This window comes from Podarcis liolepis (genome assembly GCF_965112155.1).
Source record: "Podarcis liolepis genome assembly, chromosome: 3".
In the NCBI taxonomy this organism is placed as follows: Eukaryota; Metazoa; Chordata; class Lepidosauria; order Squamata; family Lacertidae; genus Podarcis; species Podarcis liolepis.
Genome location: NC_139557.1, coordinates 55621724 through 55642652, shown reverse-complemented (window position 1 = coordinate 55642652; position 20929 = coordinate 55621724). Strand labels below are relative to the sequence as shown.

The following is a 20929-nucleotide window of genomic DNA, read 5'->3' as shown; positions in this document are numbered from 1 at the left end:
AGATAAGATCCAAACTTTAGTGGCCTGGGGGGGAAACTTTTCCTGACCTTTCTGTATTGCTGGCAGTGCCCTCTGTTCTAATGAGAAGCCACCATATAGATGTGCTGCTATAAACACTGACCTTGGAACAGCTGCAGCATTTACAATTAGATGTAGAAAGATCTGAAGCAAACTGGAGCACAACCTTCCCCTCAGCTGTTGCTCCTTGCGAGAGAAGACAGGCGATGGGAGAGCAGAGTGGGAAGGCCATTCTCTGGGGGTGACTGGCAGGCTAAGAGGTCAAGCCATCCTCCATCCCCACAAGAGAATGCAAACGTGGGGAGAAAAGGAAGCCTCGTCCTGCCAAGTTCACTACCCCCTTTGATCCTAAGAGTAACACGCAATATGCAAAAGTAACTAGCCAGCCAGAATAGAGCTCAGCACCCCTGCCTCTCTGGGATAGCCACACATGATGCAGACGGAAAGCAGGCTGGTGGAATAGGTTTGGCAGAATCTTGCCCACTGACAGGGCAGTCCAGCACATGCTTTCAGTGGGGACGCGGGTGGCGCTGTGGTCTGAACCACTGAGCCTCTTGGGCTTGCTGACTGGAAGGTCAGCGGTTTGAATCCCCGCAATGGAGTGAGCTCCCGTTGCTCTGTCCCAGGTCCTGCCAACCTAGCAGTTCAAAAGCACGCCAGTGCAAGTAGATAAATAGGTATTGCTGTGGCAGGAAGGTAAACGGTGTTTCCATGCACTCCTATTTCTGTCACATTGTTCCATTGCACCAGAAGTGGTTTAGTCATGCTGGCCACATGACCCAGAAAGCTGTCTGTGGACAAACACTGGCTCCCTCGGCCTGAAAGTGAGATGAGCGCCACAACCCCGTAGTCGCCTTTGACTGGACTTAACTGTCCAGGGGTCCTTTACCTTTTACTTTTTAGTAAATTTGTTTAGTTTGTAGCCCAATCTCATTTCTTTCTAAATATGGTTAGGGCTTGGAAGCACAGACAACAGCTGGAAATTTTTCATTGTCATCTACCATAGCGAGCTGCCCCAGAATTTAGGTATTTGTTTTACCACTTGCCTGGGGTGAATATTTTGACCCACTCCAGCAAAACATATTGGCTGTGCAAATCTATGCATATTTACTTGAAGTTAAGTCCCACTGTGTACAGGGAGACTTAGTAGCAGGTAAGTGTGTACAGGATTGCAGCTTAAGTGATGGATATTGCCCCCCCCCCCAAATCCTAATTTCACATACACACTGCTGGGGGGCTCAGCTGGTGATGACCGACCAGGAAAGAGATCTTGGCATTGTGGGAGACAGTCAAATGAAATGCTGACCCTGTGTGTCACAGCTGTGAAAAGGTTGAATTCCATGCTAAGGATCATTGAAAAGGAATCAAAACTGCCAATATCGTAACTCCTTTTCCAAGTAAGTTTGGGAAAGATTTCTGCCTGAAACCCTGGAGAGCTGCTGCTAGTCAGTGTGCAGACAATATTGAGTGAGATGGACCAGTGGCCTGAAGTGGTATAAGGCAGTTTCCCATCTTTGGGACATTTGAACTTAGAGGGGGGAAGATGAGTGAGAGAGGACATGATAGAGGTTTGCAAAACTACACATGATGTGGAGAGAGTGATGCTTTTCTCCTCTGCAGGTATCTGGGGTCATCCAAGGAAACTGATCAGTTGAAAATTCAGAGCAGACACTTTAAATACTTCTTTTACACACTGTATAGTTAAATTGTGGAATTTGCTGCGACAGGTTGTGTCAAGCACCTCCACTTTAGCTGGCTTCAAATAAAACATGGAGGTTAAGGATATCACTGGCTACTGACCATAGTAGCTATAGGCAGCATCTAGGATTGGAGGCAGCATACCTGCATGACAGCAGAATAATGTTTCTGGACCACAGCAGGAGAACACTACTGTCCTCATGCCCTGCTCTTGGATTTTCTATGCTTGCCCACTATGCAAAAACAGGATGCTGGGCTAGATAAGCCTTTGACCTGATCCAGCGGGGCTCTTGTATTTTTAACATTACCCACACCAACAAAACCCTTGTAAAACATTAACCTCGGGGATGTTTCTTCTCAGTTGAACATGGAGAATGTTGACTGTTGAACACATTCAGGTTCTGGGCACACCAAATCTCCAGTCTGTTTTGCTTGCAAAACTCATACAATCAGATGGTGAAAGGAGACATCTTTAATTCAACTTTCCTACAAATAAACATCTCATATATGTCCCTTCAAAAAAGAAGAGAAGAGAGACCCAGTCACTGACCACTAGAAAGATACATACAGTGAGCATTCATATTAAATGGGGCCCTTTGTCTATCCAATTACTCCCCCACCCCAATTTTCTCCAGTTGTTACTTGTGGAGCCTTTTCTTTTCTTTTTTGAAGGGTCTCTTCTTTCAACATAAAACGTTCCTTGTATAAAAACCTTATATATACACATATGGATGGATGCATTATCCAATGCAATTGTTGTGCCAAACTCGGAGAAGTGCCACCTTAGTTGTCAAGTTTCTAGAATTTGAACAGTTGTCTCTTGAACAGCTGCATTTGTGTAAGCCGGGAGGGCAGGTGGCCTATGCTAGTCACTTGCCACTCATCACCATGCTGAAGACTGAAAGGTCTCTCCATTAAAAAAAATGAAAAAAAATCCCAAACGTGCCTAGGAGTTTAGAATTCCTTTCTTTGTTTCTACAGTGGAAAGGACAACAATCCCATTTACAACGTCTGAATATCTTCTCATGCTGCTTTGAAAAAGGACTGTGGAGGTGTTTTGTTTTTTTAAAATGTCAGTCAAAAAGAAAAGCCCATGCCATCCTGCCGGCAGCAAACACTTTTTTGCTTCCTAAAGTCAGCAATTTCAACGTCCTTCTTTGTTTCTCTTGATTCTTTAGAATGGCCTGGCCACTGTTCATGGATGAGGGTGCCAAACCCCATCATCACCCCATCATCATCTTAGGTCCTGTTGGTTGAAAGTTGAAGTCTAAGCAGCTTTTAACTCCCACTGAATTGCCCGTGTTCTTGTCCTTGAAATGTGACACGAGATACTGAAAGATGGAGGGGGACAAATAAGATGGAGTTTTGGGGTGGTTGGGAACGCTTTAGAATCAGCAGTTCAGCTCAGGAGGGATCCACCACAGAAGGAATAACGGCGAGCTGTAAACCAAGATCAGAAGCTGTTACAAATCGACTCGATTCAGCTCTGTCACCACCAGTCCTACTTAGGCAGAGATCTGACTAGAGGGGAAGAAGAAAAGGTGGAAGGGCAGGTCTAAAACCAATAGAGGTCCTTGCTTTTATCCTGAGGCTGTAAACCTGAGAACAGAGAAAAGAGAGAGAGAAAGAGAAAGAGAAAATGGAAATAAAATAAAACAGAAAAGGGGGAGGGGTATAAATATATAAGGATGTGGCAGGGGTGGGAAAAGACAACCACCACCATTTTCTTGAAAGGGTAGGTAACCTATCTAAAAGCATAGCAACGCACTCTCGAAATAAAAGGAAAACCCAAGTCCAAATGGATAGCTTCACAAGAGAATTTAGGGAATCCTGGTGGAAATCCGCTTTTGGCACTGTCCCTCACCTTTAGTTCCACATCTGTAAAAATGGGCACTTGGAATTGAATCAAACATTTTCTAAACAGAGAGGTGACTTGACTATAAACTAGGCATTAACAATGGGTTGCCATGATGAGCCCTCACAAACACAAAGAGCTCACCCTACAGGCTTATTAAGAGGATGGTGACAATTTAGAAAATTATACTACAGAGCTCAAGGACAGGAGCAACTCCATAAAAATACACATTAGGGGAGCAAAGGGGGAAGTGGGAAACATTTGGAGGGGGAGCACCTGGATCCATTGTTGCTACCCCTTGGAGTCATCCCTGCTTGGGGAATAAATGCAACAGAGACTCACAAGAGATGTGACCAGTTTTATTTACAACTAGGCCCCTACAGGGATAATTGGTTTCACCCTTAGTCTTTTGAATTGTAGAATCCAGAATTCTTTCCTTAGAGAGGGAAAGAAAGAGAGAGAGAGACAAACACAGAGAAAGAGAGAGAGAGATGTTACCCAAGTTTGCACACCCACTAAACTAAAAATTAAAATAGTAATATCTGTATTTCATGGAAAACACATAGTAGACATCTCCTCTAATAAGAAAACATATTCTCTATCAAGAATTTGTTAAAAACTGAAAGTTTCTTGAGGAAAGGTTATGTTCATTTTGTGAACATACTCCCTAAGATAGTTGTGGATAACTTGTGGACACTGAGGGCTGAATAATAAGTTGCATCAAGGAATACTTGAACTTGGGCTCTCCGGTGTGTTTCCTAATATCACAATCATATTACCTATTTTTCTCAGTTTGCCTGTATCCGTGGCTTCAAGTGAGCCCACCTATGATGTGTTGAAGCAGCTACAGAACTATCACCATTCAGCTACGGGGCAAGAGTGTTTGCATGGATACACTACACTTAATATCATTGTACGAAAGCTAGATTTTTTTTCTTGATAATTACAGCATTTTTATTATTATTATTATTTTTTACAGGAAGGCAAGAAAAGCACCTGTTAAGTTTAGAAATAAATAACTCAGTTTTATGTCTCACTCTGTTTCTGTTTGGTGCCTTACTTTGTTTTCATGTGTCGCCTTTAATTTTTTTTTTAATTATGGCTAAGGACCTCAAAAGCTGGAAGTGGCCCCTGCCTCTCTGGACCTCTGAGAAGGACTGAGGGCAGGAATTGTATTCTATTTACTGTTTATTCTGCTATTTGCATTTATTTGGGGTAGAGCAAGGGGACCTTACTGATGACGAACACACACACACAGTATTCAGGATGTGAGAAAAGGGTGGGTGGACAGAAACAGAAAGCTACACCTGCCAGGCCTTACCTGTGTCCACATTGAGGCCTAAACTCTGTGCCATTTCCCCTGCAGGACTGGCGAAAGGTGCTGGCGTTGTCCACGCAGAAGTGGCAGGCTCACTCTTGCCCAGCTCGCACGGAGGGCTGACGGGCGTGGGCACTGAGGCGGGCGTGAGGCGGTGGGGGCGCACAGAAGCGGCGGGCACCAGCAGGGAGCCGTAGCGAGGGTCAAAGTGAGGGCCGTAGACCTCGTGCACAGCGGTGGGTCGAGGGTAGGCTGAGCTCTGTGTTCCAATGTAAGGGTGGTGGTGGTGGTGATGGTGGTGATGGGCAGGGTGCCAGGGCTCCGGGGGCCCCTGGTGGAGGTGACTGTGCAGCGAGCCTGGAGAGTAAGGGTCCGCTGTGGCAAAGGGCAGTTCGCTGTGGGCAGTGGCTGACAGTGGGCTGCCCAGAGACGCAGGCACTGAAGAGGGCTGGTACGTGCTGTTCCAGAAGGAAGGTGGGAAGCTGCGTTGGCTCATGGGGAATGATCCATCTGAACAAAGGAAGGTGGAGAAGGACATCAGAGCCGCATCAGAAAGGTGTGATGTCCATCCATTCCGTTAACCACAAGGACTCCTACTAATAATGCATGTGCTTTCTAGATAAGCATCCTTCCTGTATCCTTTTTCCAAGGCAAATTGTTTCGCCAAAAGGGTCTTCAGATTAGCCCCTCTCCTGGACTTTCACCCTGGCCATCAACCTCTTTTTCTGATTCACATCAAGAATAGAAGGGTGCTCTTCCAAAAAAAGAGTCCCTTGAATTATAAAGGCCAATGCCATTTTTACCAGTGATGCTTTTAATAGGCAATTTCAATTGGTCAGCTGTAACCATGACTAAGGGCTCATCCACACTCATCCTTTTGCTCCACACTTTCTAGGAACAGGTCCTCATTTTAAAGCTCTGTGTTCAAGCGCTCCCTCCTCCCACTACTTACCTTGGGGAAACCTGCTCTTTAATGCTGAATTGGGACAAACAGCAATTCAGGTTTTCTGTGGATTGCTGTTTGGTCCAATTCAGCGGGAAAGAACATGTTTTTGTGGGGAAAGCGCTGGGGAGGGACAAGAAGCTTTAAAGCATGGACCTGTGTCTAGAAACGTGGCACAAAAAGAAGTCTGGATGAGCTTCCAGATGACCTGATTAACCAGCATTCAACCTGATTTGTTTGTGGAGAGATTAGGCTACATCAGCTGCTTGATGAGCATTCGCCTTGACTTTTCTGTGGTGAGATTGGATGATGTTGCATCAAGCCACTGTTATCTCACTGAGTGCATTTCCCTGCCCATTTCCTTAGTGTAAAAAGTCAGATATTGTGGGGAAGTGGGTTTGTTTCACAAAAGCTCAGAATCAGCTTTAATTGCACAACCTGAATTTGCTGGTATGCGATTGAAAGTCTTAGAAGGAACCCTAATGTTGATTTTACCCTTGCATCATGTAAAGCCTATGTCAAAATACAAAATAAGCATTAAAATCCACATTGGCTAGAATGTCCAACCAAGACCCTAGAAGCACGTTAAAAACTAACCAATTTATTATGGCAAAAGTTTGTGTGGATCTTAGTCCATGTTGTCAGGTACATGAAATGCAGTTCTATTTGGCAGATACACATAGGAGTAACGGGACGGGGAGAGTAAAGTTTGGCATTAAATTGCAGTGAAATGCAAGACGCAAGCTGACAATCTATTGATTTAAGTTAGTAGATAGGTAGCCGTGTTGGTCTGCCATAGTCAAAATAAAAAAATTCCTTCCAGTAGCACCTTAAAGACCAACTAAGTTAGTTCTTGGTATGAGCTTTCGTGTGCATGCACACTTCTTCAGATACACTGAAACAGAAGTTGCCAGATCCTTCTATATAGTGAGAGGTTGGGAGGGGTGTTACTCAGAAGGGTGGTGGGAATGGGAGATAGGCAGATAGCTGGGAGAGCCTGTTGACGACTCGACTGTAATAGGTCTTACAGGAGAAGGCAAGGGGTGAGGAGGTGAGAAATGGTTTAGTCATGTATAGTGAGATAAGAATCCAATGTCTTTGTTCAGCCCAGGTTTTTCCATTGTTTTAAGTTTGGTAATGAGTTGTAATTCAGCAGCTTCTCTTTCCAGTCTGTTTCTGAAATTCCTTTGTAGTAAAACTGTAGTAAAACTGCAGTAGCTGTTTTAGTACAAAGGAATTTCAGAAACAGACTGGAAAGAGAAGCTGCTGAATTACAACTCATTACCAAACTTAAAACAATGGAAAAACCTGGGCTGAACAAAGACATTGGATTCTTATCTCACTATACATGACTAAACCATTTCTCACCTCCTCACCCCTTGCCTTCTCCTGTAAGACCTATTACAGTCGTTAAGAGTCGTCAACAGGCTCTCCCAGCTATCTGCCTATCTCCCATTCCCACCACCCTTCTGAGTAACACCCCTCCCAACCTCTCACTATATAGAAGGATCTGGCAACTTCTGTTTCAGTGTATCTGAAGAAGTGTGCATGCACACGAAAGCTCATACCAAGAACTAACTTAGTTGGTCTTTAAGGTGCTACTGGAAGGAATTTTTTTATTTTGATTTAAGTTAGTCATCATGTCCACTGATCTCAATGGGTCTACAGTGATTAGGACTGAGGATGGATACATCCCATTTTCTGTGGCAATTCATTCAGAACTGAAACGGAATGATCATAGCTTGCTTTTTATGTTCCATTGTTACTTAACTCCATCCTTTACATCCATGTATATATCTTTATTGAAATTGGCTGAATTGTAACATGAGTTTACTTTTGTATTCTGTCCGGCATTAAGAAGATTGGTTGAATAATATGACATGAGCACAGATGAGTTGCTTGGTGTCTTGTGTCAAAAGGAAATATATTCTGCACTTTCCTAACTAAGAAGTATTATTGGCATCTTTCAAAAAATAAAATAAAAATGTCTCTAGTCCTCCAGAAACTTAACTCCACCCTGGTGAATCTTTTTAGAAAGAGAGTGCACTGAACCCTTGATTCCAGAAGAGATCCACACCGTGAGCAACCCATGATTCTCAAGAGCTCATTAGCAATTTGATTCCCACGGAGCAACAGACAATCTCAGCTGTCAATGAACCTTGAGGCAGATAACAGAACCCTAACAACATCTGATCTCAAGAGATTATCCTTGGGATTATTCTCACAGAATCCCATAGTGATAAAATCTAAATTACATTCTACACACACTTTTTTTTATGTGTTAAGTATACCATGGGGGGGGGGGGGTCGCATCTCATGCAGCCACCACAAGGATCCCATTAGGTTGCAGGATAACCGCTGGCTTTAACCAAGGACACCTTGAGAGCTAAGAGAGTAAGCGGGGGTTTGGATTTCTCATGATCAAGTCTCAACATGGAAGATCTGCATTCACAGTAAGGTCATGAGGGAGCTTGCAGATTTCTCTCAAATAATACCCTTGCAGCTTAACTATGCTTCATTATAGGCATGGTTCTCATCTATTTTATTTTTAAACAGGGCGGGAAGACGCTTTGCGCCTGCAATCCTGCGCGCGCTTCCTCGGAAGCAAGCCCCGTGGAAATGTTTCTGAAGAAGCATGGCTTAAGATCAGGCTGCAGCTCGAGACAACGGCATCCTGTGTGTATCCAAAACAACCCTTAGTGGCTCCTCGGGCGTTCAAATCGCGACCAAAGCAATCGCTGATCAGAGGCTACCCTGAAAAATACCCTGCAAAATATACCTGCTTTCCTACCAGGGCTACCCTGCAAAATATTCGAGTACGCGGGAAAGTTGCGGAACTTCTTTAAGAAAAAACGTACATCGGATCGTGTCCCTTAACTGCTGGCTTCAAGCAGAATTATGAGTGTCTGGGGCCGAGGTGACACGCTGCGTCCTGTAAGCCCCTGATTTTGGAGGGCTGCTGCGGTCCCACGGAAGGGCCCTTTAGAGTCACAGAGTCTGCCATGGACTCCTTTCTCTGTCAGCCCTTCAACTCGCCACTCGCCAGGAGGCATTTGAGTGGGGATCGGGGCCGAGCAGAAAGGATTAAGCTGTCCCTGGGATTGGGTTCCCAGGTGGTGCTGGACTACAACTCCCATCATCCCTTGGCCACCGGTCCTTCTAACTAGGGATGATGGGAGTGGTAGTCCAGCAACAGCCTGGGACCCAAGCTGGACGTAATGGCGGTGGAGCTCTTCCAGAGGGTAACCTGTCTATCACTTCGCTAAACTTACTTCCCAAAGTGGGGAAAGCAGACCTGCTGCGTCCGCGGACCCGTCTGCTCCATCCCGCTGACCGGGACCCCTTGCTGGATCTCTGCCCCTTGACCGCACCGCTGCTCCCCATAAGGTTCGAGATTTTGCAAGTTTTCCAAGGGCGATTTCTGCCCCAGTTTTTGCGCATTGCTGAAGGGCGATGCAGAAGCGCACTAAAGAAGCGAATTTGCACTTCCGATCTGGAAAACCCTCGAGCAAAGTGAGGTGGGAGCATGAGAGTCTCGGGATCGCGGGTTCGAGCCCCACGTTGGGCAAAAGAGTCGTACATTGCAGGGGGTGGATTAGATGACCCTCGTGGCCCCTTCATGATTCTAACTAGCCGGGGAAACAGAAGTTGGAACCCAGTGGAAGCATGTTTACTTCGAGAAAGTGATGTCTGCAAAGAATGGCTACTCGGAAGTAATTCAGTGAGGGTCGCTCCCAGGTATGGGGCTGCGGCCTGACTTTGGGACTTCTGCGAAAACATCTCTGGAATGGTGATGTCCGCGTTTAGACAAATATTGCTGAATTTCGAGATTTCTTCTTTTCAGTAGCTTGTTTCCTGGCTGCTGAGACTGTGCTTTGATATCCAAGTGTGTCATACATGGACGTAGCCAGGATTTTTGTTAGGGGGGCAGGCTTTTGTTACGGGGGGCAGAACTTCAGGTTTGTATTGATTGGGGGGTAGCTGCCCCCCCTAGGCTACGCCCATGGTGTCATACTCCGTATTGATTTTTAGAGAGCATCACCCAGTGTATCCAGAAATACCCCAGCCATCTCTTTCTTCACTACAAAATGCCATATACTGCGGTGCAGTATTTCAGAATACAGGCACCATTTTTAAAAAATAAAAGAAAAATTAAAAAGGTGATGGTAGTTGAGAATTAATTGCCAATTTTAAAGATTTGCCTCTTTCTAAAAAGAAAGCAATTAGTTATCACACTAATTAGTAATAACTAAGATAGCAATTAGTTATTATTGTTCATTACCCTGTCCGCTTATAAAAATGATTAAAAACCCAGCAAGAGCCATGAATCGAGAGTGAATGCGTGGTCTAAAATCCAACTTTTTCTCTCTCCCAGAAGTCGTTGCTTGGCATCATCCGGCCTAGCCAAAAAGGTGGGAAAAGGCGAGGGGAGGCCCCATTATCCATATTAAACCAAACACCTTGGAATTGAATGGAGAGGGAATGAGACCCCCAGTCTGTGACTCCGGCTTGTTAAGTACTTGAATTTAAGCGGGCTGTCCTAAGCGCACATTTTATGGGGTACCTTTCATTGCTGAACAATTCCTTCAGAGTGAAAGTACACATACTTGTGCCGTTAGCCCGTGCAATTCTACACTTGCATTTACTCCAGAGTCTGCGAATTCGATGGGATTTCTCCTCCGGTAAGCTACGTGCCATAATTCCAGAGGATTCCAGACAGGAACACCCGTTGCTGCAAAAGCATTCCTACAACTATTTAAAATCACTTACTTTCTATATTTTTGCTTCAGGATCGCCTTATTCCTACAACGCCAGGAACCCGGACTTAAAAAGCATTAAGTAATATTTGGGGGGGACAAAAAAAATATTTGCTCTCTCCAAGTAGCCTAACAGGTTTGGCGATGAGGCGGCTACATTTTGCATCCCACGTCTTTTTATTCAGAAGTAAATAGTATTGCATCCCATTGAGTTTCTTCTCAAAAGTTTTGTTTGGGGGCTTTTCCTTTGCCTTTATCGGGCAGATTGGATTTTTCGTTTCTTAGAGCCTTGGAAAGAAAACCCCGTTCTTAAATGTGCGATTTGCGCACCTGGAAAACCCCAGCCTCTCTCCCTATCCGGCGTCTCCCTCGCCTTCTGCGTTGCCGGATTCGTTTCCTTTCCCCATTGAATTAAGACGCTCTTCCCTATTTGCCTCCATGCATTTTCCCGCGCCCTATGTCCCCTGCGCCACGTCGGCGGCTGTTACGGGGCTGGGGTGTCTGTTGGTCAAAGGGGACTGTCTGTTGCTGCGACCTGTCGCCTCCCGATCGCTCTTTAGAGAGAAGAATATTAATCCCGAAATTAACCAGTCCCATGCAAGATCCCTTTTTAAAAAGGAAGTTGATACTACGATCCTGTGATCTCTCTGCCTGGAAGTAAACCCCCATGGGGTTCAGAAGAGCTGCTTCCAGGGTGAAAATGGATAGTTTTGCAAGCGCTCTCTCTCTCTCTCTCTTTTAATTACACCAATGTTTAATTGGTTGTTGTTTTTAAATGCTTGGCGTCTCCTCCCCATGTTTTGAACTGTTCTTATTTTTATCTGTAAACCGTCTTGAGTCCCTGGTCAGGGGGAAATACGGGGTATAAATAAATATACTGTATTGTTATAATAATAAAATTCCTTTCAGTAGCACCTTAGAGACCAACTTAAGTTTGTTATTGGTATGAGCTTTCGTGTGCATGCACACTTCTTCAGGAAAGCTCATACCAATAACAAACTTAGTTGGTCTCTAAGTTGCTACTGGAAGGATTTTTTAAATTTTGTTTCGACTACAGCAGACCAACACGGCTACCTACCGGTAACTAGTGTTATAATAATGTTACTGATCTCTATGTAAATTGTTAGAGAGCAACCCAGCCACGTGTCCTCCTGCAATAAGTCTTGTTTTCTCGTGTTCAGGTTTTTTAAAAACCCAATAACCCCCAAATCACCATCCTTCTCCTGCCCCTGTTCCTTTAACAGCTGCTTGATATGCAGGAATTAACAAGCGCCGCTTTTCGCCGCCGAAAGAGAAACGGAATCCGCTGCTAATTGCTGCAGCTCAAGCGGCGGCTCACGGCGCTGGCGCGGCCCAAGCCTCCGGCATGCTGGTCTCGATCGCCCGGGCGCAGACGCCCCAGCTTGTTTCTCCCTTCCCCCAGTTGCGCTCCCCGAGGGGCTGCCGAGATTTTCTTGACAACGGCCTCTTGGGGGCCACAAAGGGCAGGGCAGTCCTCTGCCCTTCTCGGCCCGGCAGCTGCTCCAGGGAGACTTCGCTGGGCCATTTGTTTTGTCTTTCTGAAATTCCGGCAGCTGAGTTCCCCTCGTCAGGGATTTTTGGTTTGGCAGGAAAGGGGGTAAATTCATTTCTCCCCTCCCCCGTGAAGAGTTTGGCCCTGTAAATTCCAGAAAGTGGAACTTTAATAATAATAATAATAATAATAATAATAATAATAATAATAATGCAAACTTTGCAAATGTATAAAGAGGTAAGGTTAAAATTTTAAACTGGATTAAACTTGTGCTTTCAAAACTACACACTTTTTGATCCAATATGTGTGAGCAGAAATGTATCAGCTTGGAGAATTTAGTAAGAGAAACATCACCTTTCACAGGCAGCTGCCTTGGATTGAGGCGAACTTTTGGTCCAGCTAGATCAGAATCGTCCACAATGATTGGGAGAGACTCTCAATTCAGACGAGGGACATTTGCAGCCCGACCTGGGGATTTGACCTTCTGCAGGCAAAACAGGTGCTCTACTAGCTACCATTGCATTGCCAGACAGGGTTTAGTTTGCAAGAAGGTTATTGAGATAAATGTGATGCTGGCAATCGGCACTTTTTTAAAAGAAAAAAGAAAATACTTAAAGGCAAATGGAAAGGTTAGATCTAGATTAAATTGAATAAAGCATGGACTGGCATGTCAAAGGTGACATGGCAACTTCAGAAAAAATTGCATGCAGGGAGAGAACCCATCCCAAAACAAATTCCAGTGTGGATGCACCCCTGGCCTGTTTTTCTTTAAAAGTTCTACCTCTCCTATATTCTCTTCTATATAGAATAGAATTCTAGAATAGAATTCCCTTTTATTCATATGCATAGAAGTTCATGGACCTACAGGACAATTCAAAACACATCATACACAACCCACCTTTTGCAGTAGAAAAGATTTAGGCTGTAATCCAGGAAGTAAACCTCACTGAACTCAGTGGGGCTTCCTTCTGAGTAGGGTTGCACTGTCAAACAGCACAGAACATGGGGCTCCTGTGCCTTTAAGAGATGTATAGATGAGGGTACTCCAGCAGATATAGCTATAGGTACCTGGTCCTCCAACTTCCAGTGACCCCCATGGGCAGGGAAGCAGCTGGTTTTGCCTCTTTGTATTTTTACCAACTACAGAAGTGCCCTGCAGGATCAAACACAGCCTTCTCGTTCAGCATCTCTCTTCACACAGTGGCTGACCAGATGCTTGCTATCAGAAGGCCACAAGCAGAGCAAGAAGGCAAAGAGTCCCCCGTCCCCCCCGCAAATAGTTTCAGTGATATACTGTGTCTGTATATGGAGGCTTCATATAGGTTTCACACACTTAACTGTTCTATTAAGATCAATAGGGTTTAGAAGAGCCTAATCTGACTTGGCCTACGTCCTTTACTCAGAGCATTCAAAGCATCTAGTGTTGGGAATCTGATAATAATGTTTTTGTGGCTCATTGCTTCCTTCCCCCACTGTTTTGGAAGCAAGGCACAAAAGATGAAATATATGCCCTCATTACTTCCACTTAAAGTTTGTTTGTGGATTCTTGCAGGCTGCCATTTATTCATAGATAAGGCCCATTGAGTTGAATGCAACTTATGCGTCACTAACTCCCAAGTGAGCCTACAGGATTACAGCCTTGGTGAATACGATTATTCCTGGATTCATTTATCAGAGTAGCTACTACAGACCATCAAAGCTGTGATCCTATATACCCTTATCCTGGGACTAAGTCACATAAGGCCAAATCAATGATATAGTCTGAGGCTGTGTACACACTTCTGTTTACTATGCATCCAGTGTGTTCCCACTCCTAGTTTGGAAAGTGGTATACCCACGATGTTAGCCATATATATCCTGCCATTGCTTATGAAGTACATTGTTTTGATGCATCTCTTCCCCCCTCAAAAAGCCCCAGCTTTGATCCAAATTGGGAAAAAGAAGGACTAGCTGTGTTTTAAGCTGGTACTGTGTACACAATCTTTATTGTCTTGGCTCCCTTCCTAATTTATAGGTGATTATAAACAGATATCCCTGGAGAAAATGTTTCAGCCATTATGTTTGCACACATGCGATATAATTCTGCCCCAGCCACTCCACACTTTCCCCACTGCAGACATAGAACTCTGTGGGTTATGCTGAACACATCTATTCACAGGTGAGCAGCACACCTAGGTTGTACCAAATGCCCCTTGCTTCAAAGCATTAGATCCCATTCAAAGTCTGTATCCAGGTCACTGCTGCTCCCCTGAGCTGCTTGGCTTTCAACAACAGCTACCACACCTTATGGCTATAGTGGCACAACATCGTGTGCTAATTCTCCCAAGCTCCCTAGTTCCCTGCTGGGAAGGCACCAGTAGTTAAGCCAGATTCAAAGAGTTTCCTAGTGCAGGCGCAGACAGACCAGGCAGCAAGGGTCCTGCAGGGCCAAGAGGCTTATCAGCTCACCCCTCCAAGAGCTGGAGCTCCTCATGGCAGCCTTCGTGCTGGAGCTGCTGGGCGAGTAGCTGCTGGGCTGGCTGAGGGCTCGGCTGAAGTGCTCGTCCACCACAGCACTGATGTCCCCTTGGAAATAGGTGAACAAGACGCATCTGGAATTGATGACTTCGGCCTCCGGGGGGCGCTCTTTCTCTGGGCTGCACTCTTCCTCTTTGATGCTGGCAGAGGCAGTGTGGCTGGAGAAGGAGCTGCTGGCACTGCTGCCGCTTGTGCTGGCGCTTTCCGCGGCTTCCTGCATCTTCGAGTAAAAGGCTAGTTTCTGTGGAAGAGAGCAAAAGGCAATCAAGGTCTGTGCACACATGCCTGCCCATCGGAAATGTGCCAGTGGCTCCCCTGCCAAACAGTTGCATTTCAAGGACAATGAGGCAGCAGAAAAGTTCTGCCCCTCAACCCCAGTTTTTGTGTATAAATAAATGAAATGCAACAATCCCCAGTCTTTTCTACAAACCCACCCATGTAGGAGCCCCTCTCTGTGCATCAGAAGGGAATGAGGTCTGGAGGAGGAAAGCATGCATAGATTGGGCTGGTGGACTGATAGACATACATAACTTATAAAAATGTGTGTAATGAAATTCAGAGCCAGTGTGGTGTAGTGCTTAGAGGGTTGGACTAGGACTTGAGAGACCAGGGCTCAAATCTCCACTCAGCCATGAAGCTCCCTGAGCCAGTCACAGTCTCTTAGATGCTAAGCTATCTCACAGGGTTGTTGGGAGAAGAATACAGTGGTACCTCAGGTTAAGTACTTAATTCGTTCCAGATGTCCGTTCTTAACCTGAAACTGTTCTTAAACTGAAGCACCACTTTAGCTAATGAGGCCTCCTGCTGCTGCTGCGCCACCGGAGCACGATTTCTGTTCTCATCCTGAAGCAAAGTTCTTAACCCGAGGTACTATTTCTGGGTTAGCGGAGTCTGTAACCTGAAGTTTATGTAACCTGAGGTACCACTGTACTGAGAAAGAGAGAACCATGCACGCCATAACAAACAAACAAATTCAATTTAGCACTTTGATCAATGACTGGTGGTATGATTTATTGTTATCCTAGACTGAAAGTATCTTTGGCTACAAAAACTCTCATTGCTATTGCTTTGCCAAAGGGCTGCTGGGCCATTAAAAAAAATAAAAAAGCTGGGGATGGGACGGGAAACCAACACTCTACACGTCTAAACTGTCTGCAGGTGTCTGACCTACTCTGGCTCTTTTATACGCTCAGGTGGAGGCCTGGTGAACAAGGGGTGGGTAGAAGGGACATGTGAACACAACACTGAAAAGCACGGATTCCTGAGAAGGCAAGCTTTGCCTTTCATTAGTGGGCAGATTTGGGACACTGTGGTTTGCGCCTCAGTCAGGTTTTACAATCTCCCGATCCACAAACCTTTCAGGCAGGAGAAGCTTTGCTCCAACGGTTCTGGCTGAAGGAGCTGCTGGATCGCAGCAAGCTGCCCCGTCCCTTTCTCTGGAGGGGAAGAAGCTCTCTCTTCCTACTCAAAGCGTACACTTTGAATCGAAGCAAACTGACCCAGTTCCCTGGGCTTGGAGGGCTGCGGCCAGCGGAGAGCAGCAAGAAGCAACGCGCTCCGGGTTTCTCTGTTTGGCTAGCGCGCTTCGCTCGCAGCACGCAGCGCCGGCGGAAAACTTGGCGACGTGCCTGGCTAGCGGAGGCCGACGCGCCGCTGATAAAGGCCCTCGGAAAGCAGCCGCGCGGGCCGGACAGAAGCGAAGGCACCGCTCCTGCTCGCTCCGATCCGTATTTTGCAAGAGGAGCGGGGAAACAAAAGCAAGACCGGGGTGGAAATGGACCAGGCAACGGCCGACGTCCGCAGGCAGGAGAGAAGACGTCCGCGGCCTCCCGCTTCCAAGCTAGCCCGAGGCAGCTGGAGCAGGCGGAGAATCCCATTCCTTCTTAAAGATAAGAGGTGACACCAAGTGTCCAAATTCAAGGGAAAACACCAGGAGGAATCGTAAAATAAAAAACAACAACCACAAACTACCTCGCGCACGAAAGCGCTGCGCTTTAACAATGTCTGAATGGGGCACAATGCAGATCGAAATCCAGAAGATGTTCGTGTACTTTGGTTTCTTAAACAAAATAAAACTATGCCAACAGCAAAAAGCCCTGTTGATTCTAAGAGACCGGAATGGCAGGCCAGAGATCGCCCTGAACCTGGTTATTCGCGTGAAATTACTCTTAGTGAAGGGTCCCTGGAGCTTCAACCTTTTTAAAACCAAATGAAGGAAAACTAAAAACCCGAGAAACGGCGAGTCCCACGAAGTGGGCGCGAGGAAGATGTTGTTTTAAACATGTGGTCCACACTGGGAAGACTATTTTCTGAGCTTAGTGCTAGTAGGAGCAAGAGGCGGCGGGAAAGCAACTGCCAGGACTCGAACTCGGTTTGGGAAGAACAGCGCCCGCTTGGCACGGGGAGAGAGAGAGAGGCATTTCCGACGGGACCAGATTATTTTTCACTGGGTTCTTTGAGAGAGAGAGAGAGAGAGAGAGAGAGAGAGAGAGATCTCTAAGGCCTGCTAAATGTTCTCCACGTTTGCTTTGCCGCGGTTAGCGTGTCTGCAGCTGCTGCTGCTGTTGCCGCCGCCTCCGTCAAGGGCCATCAAAATGCAAAATGAATAATTGGATTCGGACACAGCGCAAAAGTCCTGGAGGGAGAGTAAGAAGACGTTGGAGGGGGCGGGAGGCAAAGCAGCCAGGCTCGCCGCTCTCTAGATTTCTGCGATTTAATTATGCTACGACGTGGCCATCTCAGGAGCAGAGCGGCTTTAAAAGGGCGATAGATGCATTCGCGGAGCCGTCAGTCAGTGGCTACTGGCCACAAGGGCTACTTGCACGGCCAGAAGTCTTGGGTTGGGGGGGCAGGAGGAGGAGGGAAGGACTCCTGCCCTCCTGGCCTGCTTGGGGGCTTCCCAGAGGATCTGGTTGGGCACGGTGCGACATAGCGCGGTGGGCCTGATCCAGAAGGACTCTCCTTATGCTGGAGCGATTTGGGAGCGTATTCTGACCCACGCCTGCCTCAATCCCTGCGCTGACCGGCCTCCCACTCCAAGCAGCAGATATTGGAGGGAGGGACCGGCACCCAGAAAGCCCAGCAAATTATTTTTCATTCGCTCCATTTTCGCCACCACGGAGGGCCCTGAGAGCGGCATCTCCCGCTCCTCACTCTGCCGAAAGACTGACAAACCAAAAGGGACTCTTCCTCTGCTGAGTGACCTTCCCATTTCCTCGAGCTGCACCTCCTCGCCTGGAATGCACAATTGTAAGGTCCTCGGGGCAGGAAGCTTTCCTTCTCTTTGCTTCGTTACTGTGGCAAAGCATCAGGCGCATCGGCTTGGACAAGTCACTCCTGTCCGTCTCCCCAGACGGGTCATCAGAAATGTCCCATTTTTAATACAGTCTCGGGGAAAGAAAATTAGGTACCGCGATCTCCAAATCCTACTAATAATCAAGGTGCTTCAGAAGCCAGGTGCCGCCACAGCAGGGAGTCGGCATAGAGAACTGGGTCCTTTCTCAAGGGACCCTATTCTGACCGGCCTTGCAGAACTATCTGAGAATCAGGAGCCTGACAAATTAAGAATTACAAGCATTATTCTCCATACATCGGTGGGAAGAGGAAAGAATAGCGAGGGCTACGCTTGGGACGTTATCTCTGAAGGAAGGAAGCAACTCGTGGAACTATTACCTGACATTCATTCGTTTTATGGCGGAACCTGAATCGACGGGGCAGACGTTCCTAAGGATTTCAAAGTGAACTAAATTGACTTAGCCGCCGGCTGCGTCCTGCAGAGCCTAACTTCGCGTTATCAACCACATTTATTTGGAAGCAAACGGCTAGGATTGTTGGGCCTGTTCCATTTAAGACGGTCATGAAATACAGAAAGAGTGTCGGACTCAATGTCGCCTGCTATCTCTTCCTTTAATGCTGAGTTTCAGTTTTCCTTGCAAACTGAATTTCTATTCCGCCCGACACAATGAAACAATTTTGAATTTCTTTTGCTGTCCAAGACGGGCTTTAAATGGAAGGCAATATTTCCGCATTTTGACAGTTTTTTTTTCACTTAATGATATCTTATTTTTATCTGAACTCTTCAAGAACCAGAATTTATTTCTAGCAAAACAAACAAAAAACCCCCCAAACAACAACAACAATCCACTCACATTTGTTAAAAAGGCACGTTAGCTACCGACGCAATACAATTCAGATTTCCTTGATTCAAGGAAGGTTGCTCTAGCGACGGAAATGAAAACGAATTGCTTCTCTTATTTGCAACAACGAAGCGAGGGGCAAGTGAAGGCGCCGGTCTCGGATTTATCGCTGCGCCTTTTGCATGCAAACGAACAGGGCTGAAACATTTTGCTACTTCCGAGTCCAGAGTTCTGAACTTTCTTACAAAAAGCTGCAGAGCGCGTCCCGCCTGCTCAGCTTAGGAAATTAACCGAAAAAAGATAAAAGCTCACTGAAAATTGCAATGGCCAGAGAGAACGAAATTGCAGGAAGCGATTCTCACAGGTTTCTAAAAATAAAATAATCATTTGGGATAGTTTGCATTTATACAACGTATTCCGAGTCCAAAGCAATCCACGCTGTTAGCTTACGACATCCTCGCAAGGAAGGCCAGCGTTCCTGCACATACGGCTGCGAAGAACGAGGTAAAAATGGAATTCCAAAAGCCACCTCTGGAATTAGTGGCTGAACTATTGTTCCAACTCCTGTTACAATCTCATTAACACTTCTAACCATTACAGTCGTTCTCCCATTCCTGAAAACAAGTTTAAATACCTTTGGTGTCCATGGGTAATATAGTTTTAATTCCAATTGGCGGGCAGGCTGAGCTCGCTGCGAAACATCCCCACCCGCCATCTCGAGAGCACTTCCTATTCCGAACATGAACACGTTTGCAAAGAAAACCAAAATAAAATCACCACAAGCCTGACTAAAACGGAACCATTTGCTAATTCAATTCCCCCAGAAGTCGAGGGGACCGCGGTCCATTTGCGTTTCAGCCCAAGAATTTTCTGACGGTAAGAGCTGTTCGACAGTGGAACGGGCTGCCACGAGAGGTGGTGGATTCTCCTTCATTGGAAAGGCTTTAAGAAAGTTTGGATGGCCACCTGTCATGTATGACCTAAACTGAGATTCCTGCACTGCAAGGGGTTGGACTAGATGACCCTGGCGCTCCATTGAGACTCTCAACTCTACAGTTCTATTATTCATCCAGCGAATACGAGTGGGGCGGGAAATGGAGCGATACAAGAACTTGAGCCCCAGGATTCCATTCACCTCCCCCCCCCCCCGATTCCTCCGGCTGCGCTCATAAGTCACCCGCGACGCATTATTGTGCCAAGCTCGAGGTAGAATTATAGAACTGGAGGGGACCCCGAGGATCATCTAGTCCAGCCCCTGCAATGCAGAAATCTTTCGGCCAATGTGGGGCTCGAACTCACGAGCCTGAGATTAAGAGTCTCATGCTCTACCAACTGAACCATGCCAGAGTATATGCCAGGCCAGTGGACCTCCTCGACGGTGCCCGGGGCTTCCCCGCCTCCCCCACCCACCCACCCTCCGCCCCGGCGACTTACCTGGTGGTAAGGGCTATAGGCGGCTGCGAAGTACGGCTGGGGAGGACCATAGACTTGGTACATCACATCCAGGCAGCTCATGGCGAAAGGCAGCCGCGACTCCGGCAGCGGAGCGTCAATTCTGGCCCGGCGGCTTCATAGGGGTTTTTTCCGATCGGGCCGCCCGCCCCTCGAGCAAGGAAGGGGCGGGGAAGGAAGCTCGCGGGAGGAAGGGAGCCTGGCCCTGCCCCGCCGCCGTCAGCCAGCGCAGCGCCAGTCCACGCGCCCACGAGGAACAGGCGCGGCGGGCGCCAGCCGGGAAGCATTTAAACCGCACGCTCGGCGTCAGGCGGGGGCGGGGCGGCCGCGGGCCAATGGGAAAGCGCCCAGCGCGCACGCGCGCCCCTCTGCCCGGTTGCTCTGTGACAGGCCTCCCTCGAGCCGCTGCCAGGACAGACGTCGCGCCTTTTCCTGTGCCGGGGGTGGGGGGGGGGCACCTGGTGCGTTCGGAGCCCATCGCCAGAGCGACGGTAGATCCCGCCCCTCTGTGCACGTGCTTTGCATTGTGTGTGCGGTGGGGGGAACCAAGGGGAGGCTGCAGGCAAGCAGGTAATATAGGCAGGAAGAAGGGCGATTGATGCCTCGGAGGAAAAACTGGTCCAAATGTTGTTTGTTTCTTCAGACCGAAAGGTCCACAGAGCGCATCACGTGCAGTCAAAGCAGGCAGTCCCTAACTTGCAGTCTAAAAATAATAAACGCAT

The 20929-nt window shown here is 47.0% G+C and overlaps 1 protein-coding gene across 5 annotated transcripts; it reads right to left on the bottom strand.

Moving 5' to 3' along the window:
• Window positions 1–2170: 2170 nt before the first annotated feature.
• Window positions 2171–20468, bottom strand: VGLL2 (vestigial like family member 2). Of its 5 annotated transcripts, none has more exons than XR_014524776.1 (5): window positions 20190–20468; window positions 14551–14860; window positions 4893–5399; window positions 3914–4007; window positions 2171–3315 (listed from the first exon to the last, which is right to left on the bottom strand). XR_014524776.1 is itself a non-coding variant. In XM_083497914.1 (5 exons), exons 1-4 carry the CDS (start codon window positions 20268–20270, stop codon window positions 3973–3975), a joined length of 933 nt encoding a protein of 310 aa, XP_083354040.1. In that variant the 5' UTR covers window positions 20271–20468; the 3' UTR covers window positions 2171–3315; window positions 3971–3972. The 5 variants fall into 5 exon arrangements, 4 of the variants coding, with proteins under 4 accessions (XP_083354040.1, XP_083354041.1, XP_083354038.1 ...); XM_083497914.1 differs by having other exon boundaries at window positions 3971–4007; XM_083497915.1 differs by having other exon boundaries at window positions 2171–3156; window positions 3971–4007.
• Window positions 20469–20929: the final 461 nt, after the last annotated feature.